The sequence below is a fragment of the Talpa occidentalis genome, unplaced genomic scaffold, assembly GCF_014898055.3.
Source record: "Talpa occidentalis isolate TD23 unplaced genomic scaffold, MPIMG_talOcc4v2.1 talOcc4.10, whole genome shotgun sequence".
In the NCBI taxonomy this organism is placed as follows: Eukaryota; Metazoa; Chordata; class Mammalia; order Eulipotyphla; family Talpidae; genus Talpa; species Talpa occidentalis.
The window spans coordinates 64784010-64797525 of record NW_023600993.1 but is presented as its reverse complement, the minus strand read 5'-3'; the positions used below and the strand labels follow the sequence as shown (position 1 = coordinate 64797525).

Below are 13516 nucleotides of genomic sequence, written 5' to 3'. Positions count from 1 at the left end.
CATCCACCATTACTGTTTTCTCTTTCTTATGCTTCTCCTAAAGGGATGAGTTATGAATGCCTAAACTATCTATCAGGAGAGCTGCTATTGTATACTTTTAGGAGAAGAAATAGGGAGGCATGGGCCTAAATGGATTCTGTATTACTACCTGAACCCCAGTTAAGCCATTCAAACCACTTGACGGTTCTATCAAGTGACTCTAAAGGATGGCAACGAATGTGGATTTTTAAGAAGTAACTGTTTCTGGAATCTGACCCCAGAATTCCTGATGAAGTCCTTCTGGAGAGGAGGCTGAGTATCTTTGTTCATTATGATTCTTATGTAAAGCCAATTTGGGACCTAATAATCATGGAGTTAAAGCCCTTTTCAATATGAAGAAGAAATGTTATTAAGTAAAGGACTTCTTAGAGGGAAACTTGTGTTACCTGTTAATGCTATGTAATTTTGCCTTTCAAAATATCATTATTTGTATTTTACTACAGGTTAGCCATAATTATCTAAGTTTATATTTAGGATAAATTTCTTTGATCCTGTAAGTGAACTAGCCCCATATCTGCCTGGGTTTTTAAGTTTAAAAATTTAATTCTAATATCACTATGCAAACACTATACTTAGGAAAATAATGAATAAGCAACACAGAAATAAACGTAAATACAAAATTCTCAGGAACATCATATTTAGCTGTGCACTGTAAACCAGATATCAGTTCATAGTTTATATATCACACATGTCCTGGTGTCTATGATGTTCATTCATTAAACTGTAAAAATTTAGCAAGGCTATAAATTTCTATGTAAGTCACCACTGGCAATAATCTTACTGCAGTCTAATTACTGACAACAAGGTCTGTTTTCTATTTCCTTAAGAGTCCCTGAATAGCTATAATAGTGTTCTTGTTGCATGGTGAAGTAATAAAAATGTAAAGATTATTTAAGGCAAACTAACTTTGAAATTTTGTGTCTTGACATGAAATATATTATTGGTTGCTTATTTAATTATAAACATCAAAATATCAATAAATCTTTATATGTACAAATGAGTCAAATGAGCATAAGAAGTAGCTCAAATAGATGCTGTGAAATGGACCAGAACTGGTCATACAACTACAACTGTCAGAGAGAACTAATCAACAAAAACCAAAGAAGCAAAATGACTCTAAGGGAAATTTGCTTTTTTTTTTTTACCTCCCACATTTCAAAAGGACAGGTTTAGGGGAAAAGAAGAAAAGGAAAGGCACTTGAATAGTCTCAGGTGGGCAAGAGAGTTGCCACTGCTGCTTTGCAAAGGGTACATGTTTGTGAAAGGAAAAAAAAAAAAATCAAAACACCTGCATAGTCACAGGCAGGCAAGAGAGCTGCTAAAGTTAACTTTTATTACACATGATAATAAACAGCTATATATTAGGTCAAGTAAAAAAATTTAACATACTGCTTTATATTTTTAATTTTTTATTATAAATTTTATTTTTATATTCCCCATACAATTGCGACCCCCTTATTTTGACCCCAATCCCTCCCTTTCCCGCCTCCCACCCCCCATTGTGTGTCTCTGGTTCAAAGTTGTTTGTTGATTTTGATTTTTACATTCTTACAGTTATTCTTTTTTGGTCCCTTATTTAAGTTTTCTAGATTCCTGCTATGAGTGAGACCATACGGTATTTTTCTTTTTCTTTCTGGCTTATTTCACTGAGCATGATCCCTTCCAGCTCCATCCATGTTGCTGCAAATTACGTGTGTTTATCTTTTTTGAATGCTGAGTAATATTCCATGGTGTATATGTACCACATCTTCTTGATCCAGTCATCTATTTTTGGGCATTTGGGTTGTTTCCAAAGCTTAGCTATTGTAAACAGTGCTGCTATAAACATAGGGGTGCAGGTGCTCTTTGGACTTGATGTTTCTGTGTCGTTAGGGCAAATACCTAGGAGTGGAATTGCTGGATCATATGGAAGCTCTATGTTTAGTAGGTCAAGAAATCTCCACACAGCTCTCCATAGTTGGACCAGTTTGCACTCCCACCAACAGTGCAGGAGAGTTCCTTTTTCTCCACATCCTAGCCAACATTTGTTGTTGCTAGTTTTTTTAATATGTGCCATTCTCACTGGTGTAAGATGGTATCTCATGGTAGTTTTGATTTGCATTTCCTGATTACAAGTGATGTTGAACATTTTTTCATCTGCCTGTTGGCCATTTGCATTTCCTCTTCAGAGAAGTTTCTTTTTTGCTCTTCTGCCCATTGTTTGACAGCGTTATTTTCTTTGTTGTTGTTGAGTCTCATCATCTCTTTGCAGATTTTTGTGATCAGTCCTTTATCATTAGTGTTATGTGCAAAAATGTTCTCCCAGTCGGTGGGGTTTCTCTTTGTTCTGGTTATTGTCTCTTTTGCTGTGAAGAAGCTCTTTAATTTGATGTAGTCCCAGCTGTTTATCTTTACCTTCACTATCCCTGCTTTGGGTGATGTGTCTGTAAAGATGTCTTTGATGTGCATATCACATAGTGTTTCGCCTATAATTCCTTCTATGTATTTTATGGTTTCAGATCTTATGTCTAGTTCTTTAATCCATTTTGAGTTGATTTTTGTGTATGGTGTGAGGTAGTGGTCAAGCTTCATTCTTTTGCATGTAGCAACCCAGTTTTCCCAGCACCATTTATTGAACAAACTTTTTTTGCTCCAATGCATAGTCTTTGCTCCTTTGTCAAAGATTAGTTGACCATATATCTGTGGGTTTATTTCTGGATTTTCTATTCGATTCCATTGATCTGTATGTCTGTTCTTGTTCCAATACCATGCAGTTTTGATGATTATGGCTTTGTAGTATGGTTTGAAGTCTGGGAGTGTGATGCCTCCATTCCCTTCTTTTTTTTTTTCAGGAGAGCTTTAGCTATTCGGGATTTTTTGGTGATTCCATATGAATTTCATCAATAATTGTTCTATTTCTTTGAAGAATGACATTGAAATTTTGATTGGAATAGCATTGAATCTGTATATTGCTTTTGGTAGGATGGCCATTTTAATGTTTATTATTCCAATCCATGAGCAGGGGATGTCTTTCTATTTCTTTGCATCTTCTTCTATTTTATTAACAGTGTTTTATAGTTTTCTTTATATAGGTCCTTTACCTCTTTTGTTAGATTTATTCCCAAGTTTTTGATTTTTTTGTTTCGATAATAAAAGGGATGGATTTTTTGATTTCTTCTTCTTCAGATTTATTGTTTGTGTATAGGAAGGCTACTGACTTTTGCGTGTTGATTTTGTATCCTGCCACATTTTACTGAACTGATTGATGAGTTGAATTACTTTTTCAGTGGAGTTTTTGGGGTTCTCTATGTATATTATCATATCATCTGCAAATAGTGATAGTTTGACTTCTTCTTTTGCTATTTGGATTCCTTTTATGTCTCTCTTGTCTTATTGCTCTGGCTAGGACTTGCAGAATTATATTGAAAAGCAGTGGTGAGGCTGGACATCCTTGCCTTGTTCCTGTCTTTACTTACTTTTTGTGTCGTTGATCTATCCATTGTTGATAGTGGTGTGTTGAAAACATGTATGTGTTTTCTCTGATGTCTGTTTTCAGAGATGACAATAGTTGTCTGATATATTTCGGTGCTCCTTCGTTTGGTGAATATATGTTAATGAGTGTTATTTCTTCTTGAAGTATTGTCCACTTGATCATAATGTAGTGATCGTTGGGGTCGCTTTTTACCTTTTTGAGTTTGAAATCTATTTTACCTGATATAAGTATGCTGTTCCTGCTTTCTTTTTTGGTCCATTTGCTTGTAGGATTGTTTTCCATCCTTTAACTTTGAGTCTATTTCTATCTTTTGTAGCAAAATGTGTTTCCTGGAGACAGCAAAAGGTTGGTTTTTGTTTCTTAATTCAGCCTGCGACTCTGTGTCTTTTTATTAAAGAGTTTAGTCCATTTACATTTAGAGTTAATATTGATATGTTAGCATCTGTATTTGCCATTGTGTTTGTCTTTCCTTTGATTTTATTTATTTATTCTTTTAATAACTCTTTTTTTTTGGCCTTCTTTTGTTTTTATTCGTCCCTCTGGGGTTCTGGTTTTAGGACCCCTGTAGTATTTTTTGGAGTGGGGGTTTAGTCGTAATGAAATTCCAGAGTTTCTGTTTGTCTGGAAAGGTCCTTATTCTTACTTCATAGAGGAAGAAGAGCTTTGTGGGATAGAGTATTCTTGGTTGGCATCTGTTTTCTTGGAGTCTGTTGATTATGTCCCTCCACTCTCTTCTTGCCCGTAGTGTTTCTTCGGAGAAGTCTGATGTCAGCCTGATTGGTTTTCCTTTGAATGTTATCTGTTTCTTCCCTCTTGTCAGCTTCATTATTTTTTCCTTGTCCTGGATTCTTGGGAGCTTTAATATTATGTGTCTTGCTGTATTTTTCCTTTCGTCGTGGAAGTTTGGTGTTCTTCTTGCTTCTTGTATATCAATTTTCAGCTCCTTCTTCACGTTTGGGAATTTCTCTTCAATTATCTCCTTGAATATTTTCTCTGTTCCTACATGCCTCTCCTCTCCTCCTGGGATTCCTATAACTCTTATATTTCCTTTCCTCATGGAGTCAGATAGTTCCTGAAGTCTTTCTTCATTCTTTTTCCTTCGTACTTCTCTTTCCTTTTCTGTTTTGGTTCTTTTTATTTCTGTGTCTTCAAGAGTACTTATTCGTTCTTCCATTTCATCTATTTTGCTTTTATTGCCTTTCCAAGAGTTCTTTAGCACCTCCATTAATTCTCTGATCTCCTGCATTTCTTTTACTTCCCTCTTTAGGGATTCAATTTCATTCTTCTGATCGTTGATTACTTTTCCCTTATCATTGTTTTCCTTTATGACTTTTTTTTTTTAAAGATTTATTTTCATTTATTTATTTATTTATTTATACAAGCACTGGGAACAGTCAGAAGTGCGGGAGGGTGAGAGAATTCACCAGAGCCAGAGCGGGGAGCAAAGAAGGCAGAAGGACCGAAGTACACTGCTGAGGGGAGCAGCGGGCGGCAGGAGAGGTCTGCGCGCCATGTGGGACCCTCCTCCTGTGGCCGGGGAGCAGCCAGGGATCGAACCGGCACTGCAAAGGCTGCGGGCAGCTTCGCAACCCAGCGCTCAACCGCTGCGCCACCGGGGAGGCCTCCTTTATGACTTTTGTCAGTTTTTTTAATCATGGCATTTTTAAATTCTCTTTCTGTAAGGCTCAGAAGTTCTTCCCAGTTACTGTTGTTGCAATCTGGGTGTTGGTTTTCTTTTGGTGGTGTGCTTTTTTCCTGAGGAGTTGCTGGGTTGCGTGTGGTTTTTCTACTCCCTACTGTCTGTTTTCTAATTTGCCATATGCATTGGGACACTGTATTGCTGGTACTGGCCGGCATCTTGGGCGAACTTCCCAGCTCACCTCTGGCTCCTGCAGGAGTCATCTGCCATTTTCAAGCAGGCTTTACTGAAGAAAGGTCCCTGTTCTAAAAAGGCGATGCAGGATGCACTCCCTGCACACCCGATCTGCCCTGGCGGTGGGTTCCTGCTTCCTCTCTGGGCTCGGACTGCAGGCCAGAAGGGGCCTGGTGTGGGTGAACTTCCCAGCTCACCTCTGGCTCCTCCGGGAGCCTTCTCAACATACTGCATTTTGAAGTTCAACTTCAGGCAGAAAATATTTCTTTTTTTAAAATATTTATTTATTTATGCATACAAGAACTGGGGTATAGGCCAGAGGTACAGGGCGGTGAGAGGATTCACCAGAGACAGGGTGGGGAGCAGAATAGGCAGACTGACAGAAGTACACTGCTGATGGGAGATGTAGGCGAGACAGGAGTGGTCTGGTGGCTTGGGATCAAACTTATGCTGCAAAGGCTGTAGATAGCTTCACAGTGCTGTGCTTAACCTCTTGTGCCACCAAGGAGGCCCAGAAAGTATTTCTTTAGAAATAAAATTCTAAAACATCTCATCAACGAGGACAGGTCAGGATTGCAATTAAAATGAAAGAGAATAAACATAGGGGTGCAGGTATCCTTTTGAATTAAATAATTGTATCATTTGGGTAGAGTCCTAGGAGTGGAATTTATGGGTAATATGGTAGCTCCATTTTAGTGGTTTGAGGAACCTCTACACAGCTTTCCATAGTGGATGGACCAGTTTGCATTCCACCAGCAGTGCAGGAGAGTTCCTTTTTATCCACATCCTCGCCAACATTTGCAGTTCCTAGTTTTTTTAATATGTACCATTCTCATTGTGGTTTTGATTTGCATTTCTCTGATATAAGGAACACTGAACATTGTTTCATATACTTGTTGGCCATTTGCATTTCATCTTTGGAGAAGTTTTTTTTTTTTTTTTTTTTTTTGCTCTTCTGTCCACTTTTTGACTGGATTGTTTACTTTGTATTTGTTGAGTCATGTGAGTTTTTTGGAGATCTTTGTGATTAGTCCCTATCAGTTGTATGGAGTGCAAAGATTTTCTCCCAATCAGTACGGTATCTCTATGTTTTGGTTAGTATCTCTTTTGCTGTACAGAAGCTTTTTAGTTTGATGTAATCCCAGCTGTTTATCTTTTCCTACATTTTTTTACAGCACTGTTTATAATAGGTAAGATATGGAAACGACCCAAATGTCCAAAAATAGATGACTGGATCAAGAAGATGTGGTATATATACACAATGCAATACTGTTCAGCAATCAAAAAAGATAAACTCATGTCATTTTCAGCAACATGGGTGGAGCTAGAAGGGATTATGCTCAGTGAAATAAGTCAGAAGGAAAAAGAAAAATATGGCATGGTTTCACTTATAGGAAGAAAATAGTGGAACCAAATAAGGGATGGGGGAAAAATAATAACTCTCCCCCAAATTAACAGGGAACTATAAATCAGAGACATTCTGCAAGAGAGGGAGGGAGAGAGACAAAAAAGGAACAGGTAGCACACAAGGGACTATGGCGATGGTGCACGAGTGAATTGGTGGTGGGAATCCTATAGGGACTACACCTGAGAGGAGAAAGCAAACATCACACAAAAATGAACGATGATGTGTAAAATATATATAAATAAATTATATTAAAAAAATAAAATGAAAGGGAAAAAATCTTCAGAGTTAAGTCTGATAATGTCCTAATCCAAACATAAAGCATATCAGTTACTTATACCCACAGTCTCACCTGTCCAACCAGTGTAAGCAGAGCAATCATGCGGATCAGCCGTTTTCAGTCCTTCTTCCATTTGCTGTAGAAGATCTTTGATTTTGGTCTGAATCTGTCTTGTGAAATTATGAATGATCTGAGGACCAAAAGTAGAAATAAATTTAAACTGCATATAAATAGAACAATGTTATTTTATACACACTTACACACAAAAACACACATACAGCATAAGTTGCTGGAACATAACTTACATAAATTATTTTATCCAACCCATTTCAATGGTTCATTGGTTGGAATCTACCTTGGTACTTATAAAGTTAGTTTTTTAATGATAATAGTAATGACAGACTAAAAGTTAGAATTAGAATCACAAAATATAAGTTGCAAACACCAAAGGGGGAAAAAAGGTTAAAATGGGGAAAAAAAAAGATGAATTTTATTATATATTTTCACTTTGTAAGTTAAAAAAATGTAAGACGGTTTAAATTTAACAAAGAAAAATATTTACAATATGACATTATACATTAAAAAGGCCATAACAACACAGATGTATAACTAAAAATATCAATGTACTATAGAAATAGAAGAAAAAATTAAGTGACAAGCAAGAGTAAAAAATATTCAATCACAGTAGTTCATGAAATGAAATTATGTACATTACTATGGTTTGCCTAGCAGATTAAGAAAGAATGAAAAAAAATATTAAGTTCCAAGGCTGCTAAGAATTAAAAAATATGTATTTTTGACTAAACTCTCAATAAAAAGACACAGAGTTGCAGCCTGGATTAAGAAACAAAACCCAACCTTTGGCTGTCTCCAGGAAACACGTTAGCTACAAAAGATAAAAATAGACTCAAAGTTAAAGGATGGAAAACAATCCTACAAGCGAATGGACCAAAAAGAAAGCAGGAACAGCTATACTTATATCAGATAAAACAGACTTCAAACTCAAAAAAATAAAAAGAGACCCCAATGGTCACAACATTATGATCAAGGGGACAATACTTCAAGAAGAAATAACACTCATTAACATATATTCACCAAACGAAGGAGCACCAAAATATATCAGACAACTGTTGTCCTCTCTGAAAACAGACATCAGAGAAAATACATACGTAGTGGGAGACTTCAACACACCACTATCAACAATGGATAGATCAACAAGACAAAAAATAAGTAAAGAAACTAAAGCTCTAAATAAGGACCTAGAGCATTTGGGCTTAACAGACATCTATAGAACACTAAACCCAAAAAAAACGGAGTACACATTTTTCTCAAGCGCACATGGATCATTCTCCAGGATCGATCACATACTGGGGCACAAGACAAACATCAGCAGATACACCAAGATTGAAATCATACCAACCATCTTTTCTGACCATGAAGGCATCAAACTAGAAATAAACCATAAAAAGAAGGCAAGGAACACTCCTACCTCATGGAGATTAAAAACCACACTACTGGAAGACCACTGGACTAACAAGGAGATCAAAGAAGAAATTAAAAAATTCTTTGAATTGAATGACAAGGAGGACACCAATATCCTAAATGTATGGGATGCAGCAAAAGCAGTGATAAGAGGAAAATATATAGCAATAGAAGCTCACATCAAAAAACAAGAAAGAACTCAAAGAAACAACCTAATCTCGAAGCTCAGAGATCTAGAAAAAGAACAACAAAAAAAAACCCCAAAACCAATAGAAGAAAAGAAATAACAAAAACCAAAGCAGAAATAAATGAAATTGAAACTAAAAAAACAATCCGAAAGATCATGAAACCAAGAGCTGGTTCTTGGAAAAAATCAATAAAATAGACAAACCCCTAGCCAGGCTCACAAAGGAAAAAGGGGAGAAAGCACAAATAAATAGGATCATAAATGAAAGAGGAGAAATCACAACAGACACAGCAGAAATCAAAAGAATAATCAGTAACTACTATGAACAGTTATATGGAAACAAATTCAACAATCTAGAGGAGATGGACAAATTCCTACACTCTACAATCACCCAAAGCTAGATAAAGAAGAAATAGAACACCTAAACAGACCAATTACAATGAGCGAAATTGAAATGGTAATCAAAAACCTCCCCAAAAACAAAAGCCCAGGACCTGATGGATTTACAAATGAATTCTACCAAAGATTCAGAGACGAATTAGTGCCTATCCTTCACAAACTCTTCCAAAAAATTGAGAAGGAAGGGACAATACCAAACAAGTTCTATGAAGACAACATTACACTAATACCAAAACCGAACAAGGACAACACAAAAAAGGAAAACTACAGGCCAATCTCCCTAATGAACACTGATGCAAAAATCCTCAATAAAATTTTAGCTATCAGAATCCAACCATGTATCCATAAGATAATTCACCACGACCAAGTAGGATTCATTCAGGGGACACAAGGATGGTTTAACATCCGAAAATCAATCAACGTTATCCAACACATCAACAAAAAGAAATATAAAAACCATATGATAATATCAATAGATGCTGAGAAAGCTTTTGACAAAGTGCAACACCCATTCATGATGAAAGCCCTTGAAATTCTTGGGATACAAGGAACATACCTCAACATCATAAAGGCCATCTATGACAAGCCAACAGCCAGTATCATTCTCAATGGTGAAAAGCTGAAAGCAATGCCATTAAGATCTGGAACAAGACAAGGATGTCCACTCTCACCACTGCTTTTCAATATAATACTGGAAGTCCTAGCCAGAGCAATAAGACAAGAGAAAGACATCCAAGGAATCCAAATAGGAAAAGAAGAAGTCAAACTATCACTATTTGCAGATGATATGATAATATACATAGAGAACCCTAAAAACTCCACAGAAAAAATTATTCAACTCATCAATCAGTTCAGTAAAGTGGCAGGATACAAAATCAACACGCAAAAGTCAGTAGCCTTCCTATACACAAACAATAAATCTGAAGAAGAAGAAATAAAAAAAAAAACATCCCTTTTAGTATTGAAACAAAAAAAATCAAATATTTGGGAATAAATCTAACAAAAGAGGTAAAGGACCTATACAAAGAAAACTATAAAACACTGTTAAAAGAAATAGAAGAAGACACAAGAAATGGAAAGACATCCTCTGCTCATGGATTGGAAGAATAAACATTATTAAAATGGCTATCCTACCAAAAGCAATATACAGATTCAATGCTATTCCAATCAAAATTTCAATGTCATTCTTCAAAGAAATAGAACAATTATTGATGAAATTCATATGGAATCACAAAAAACCCCAAATAGCCAAAGTTCTACTGAAAAAAAAAGAAGGAAATGGAGGCATCACACTCCCAGACTTCAAACTATACTACAAAGCCATAATCATCAAAACTGCATGGTATTGGAACAAGAACAGACATACAGACCAATGGAATCGAATAGAAAATCCAGAAATAAACCCACAGATTTATGGTCAACTAATCTTTGACAAAGGAGCAAAGACTATGCATTGGAGCAAAAAAAGTTTGTTCAATAAATGGTGCTGGGAAAACTGGGTTGCTACATGCAAAAGAATGAAGCTTGACCACTACCTCACACCATACCCAAAAATCAACTCAAAATGGATTAAAGAACTAGACATAAGACCTGAAACCATAAAATACATAGAAGGAAATATAGGCGAAACACTACGTGATTTGCACATCAAAGACATCTTTACAGACACATCACCCAAAGCAGTGATAGTGAAGGCAAAGATAAACAGCTGGGACTACATCAAATTAAAGAGCTTCTGCACAGCAAAAGAAACAATAACAAAAACAAAGAGAAACCCCACCGACTGGGAGAACATTTTTGTACCCAACACTAATGATAAAGGACTGATCACAAAAATCTGCAAAGAGCTGATGAGACTCAACAACAACAAAGAAAATAATCCAGTCCAAAAATGGGCAGAAGAGCTAAAAAGAAACTTCTCTGAAGAGGAAATGCAAATGGCCAACAGGCATATGAAAAAATGTTCAACATCACGTGTAATCAGGGAAATGCAAATCAAAACTACCATGAGATACCATCTTACACCAGTGAGAATGGCACATATTAAAAAAACTAGCAACAGCAAATGTTGGCGAGGTTGTGGAGAAAAAGGAACTCTTCTACGCTGTTGGTGGGAGTACAAACTGGTCCAACCACTATGGAGAGCTGTGTGGAGATTTCTGGACCTACTAAACATAGAGCTTCCATATGATCCAGCAATTCCACTCCTAGATATTTACCCAAAGGACACAGAAACATCAATTCCAAAGAACACCTGCACCCCTATGTTTATAGCAGCACTGTTTACAATAGGTAAGCTTTGGAAACAGCCCAAATGCCCAAAAATAGATGACTGGATCAAGAAGATGTGGTACATACATACCATGGAATATTACTCAGCATTCAAAAAAGATAAACACATGCAATTTGCAGCACATGGATGGCGCTGGAAGGGATCATGCTCAGCAAAATAAGCCAAAAAGAAAAAGAAAAATACCGGATGGTCTCACTCATAGCAGGAATCTAGAAAACTTAAATAAGGGACCAGGAAAATGAATAACTATAAGAAAGTGAAAATCAAAATCAACAAAAAACTATGAACCAGAGACACTTTTTGGGGGGTGGGGGGGCTGGAGGGGAGGGATTGGGGTCAGAATGGAGGGTTTGCAATTGTATGGGGGAATATAAAAATAAAATTTATTATTTAAAAAAATAAATAAAAATATGTATTTTTCTAAATTGAGGCATCACTGGCTTATAACACTCTATATGACTCAGAGGTACATACCTCTTCGGATATATGTTACCACACCACCAAGGCACCCAGAGTCCTCCACTATAGTTCACTGGGCTCCCTCCATATTTTGCTCCTCAACCCCACCCTTTCTCTCTGTCTCTGGTAGTCTGAACTCTACTGTCAGATTTCTAAGGTTTGCTTTGGTTTAGTTTTGTCTGTTGTTTTGTTTTGTTTCTATTTCATATATAAGTGAAATCGTCCTATTATTTTCTCCTTCTGACTAATTTTGCTTAGCATAATTCTCTCCAGATGCATCCATGTTGTTACATATAGCAAGAGTTCATCTAGTTGTTTTTGTAGATGAGCAGTATGCCATTGTGTATACCACATCTGGATCCATTCATCTGTCATGGCCACTTAGGTTGTTTCCAAACCTTGATTACTATAAATAGTGCTACAATAAACATAGGTATGCACATATCCCTTCAAATTTGTGTTTTTTGTATTTCTTACCTGTATGTCTTCTTTGGAGATGTGGGAATTTAGCTCTGCCCATTTTTTGATTGGGATGTTTGTTCCCTGTTGAGTTGTATGACTTATTTGTAGGTTTTGGATATTAGTCCCTTCTTAGATCATGAATTGCAAATATTTTCTCCCACTTAGGAGGATGTCTTCATTTTTATGATAGCTTTTTCACTGTGCACAAACATTTTATTTTTATACAGTCCTATCTGTTTATTTTTACTTTTGTTTCCCTTGCTGTTGGAGTCAAGGCCCCAAAGACATCATTGAAGATAATATTGCGAAGTATTTTACCTATGTTTTATTCTATGTAGTTCATGGTTTTGGGTCTTATATCCATGCTTTTAATTCATTTTAATTTTTGTGTGTAGTGTAAGAGAGTGGTCTAATTTCATTTTTTCTTTATATGGCTCTCCAGTTTCCCAACACTATTTGTTGAATAGACTTTCCTTTCACCAGTGTATATTCTTGGCTCCTCTGTTTTTGTACATTAACTGTTCATTTAAGTGTGGGTATATTTCTGGACTCTCAATTCTATTTCATTGTTCTATGTGCCTATTTTTATTCCAGTACCATACTGTTTTGACTACAATAACTTTAGAGTATGTTTGAAGTCTGGCAGAGTGATACCTCTGTTCTTTTTTGGTAAACAAGTGTTCTTACTATTAGCAATTTTTCTCAAAAGAAATTCTGTAATATTCTTAAACATGTACTTTGTAGTATTGTTCAGATATTTTTTGCCCCTTTGCTGATTAAAAAAAAATCAAGCTGGTATACCAATTGCCAATAATTAATGTTAACATACTCAATTATAATTGTGGAATTGCTTATTCTCCTTTCCATCTGACAAGGTATTTTCTGCTTTTGTGTATTTTGAACCTCTGATATAAGGCACAGACAAGGTATGCCTTCCAAATGAAAGTGCCTTTGTGGGAAAGGAGAGACTATTTTTGTGTTTCTCCATGGCTAGGGCTTTGAGGGCAAATTTTACTGAAATTTGGAATTTGGAATATAAAAGCAAACTTTAGAAATTAAGTTGCAATTATATGTACCGTGAAAACTCCAGAGTTTTATTTAACCCTGGAGGTATGTATTTAAATTTCAAAAATGGACAAGACCCCAGACCAGGGAGATATCGAAT

General features: G+C 36.2%; 1 protein-coding gene across 1 annotated transcript in view; it reads right to left on the bottom strand.

Moving 5' to 3' along the window:
• Positions 1 to 13516, bottom strand: part of LANCL2 (LanC like glutathione S-transferase 2) — a 61916-nt gene that overhangs the window by 32148 nt on the left and 16252 nt on the right. Inside the window, exon 2 of the mRNA XM_037493523.2 lies at positions 7142 to 7259. Coding sequence (XP_037349420.1) covers positions 7142 to 7259 — 118 coding nt within the window. The remainder of the gene's footprint in view (positions 1 to 7141; positions 7260 to 13516) is intronic.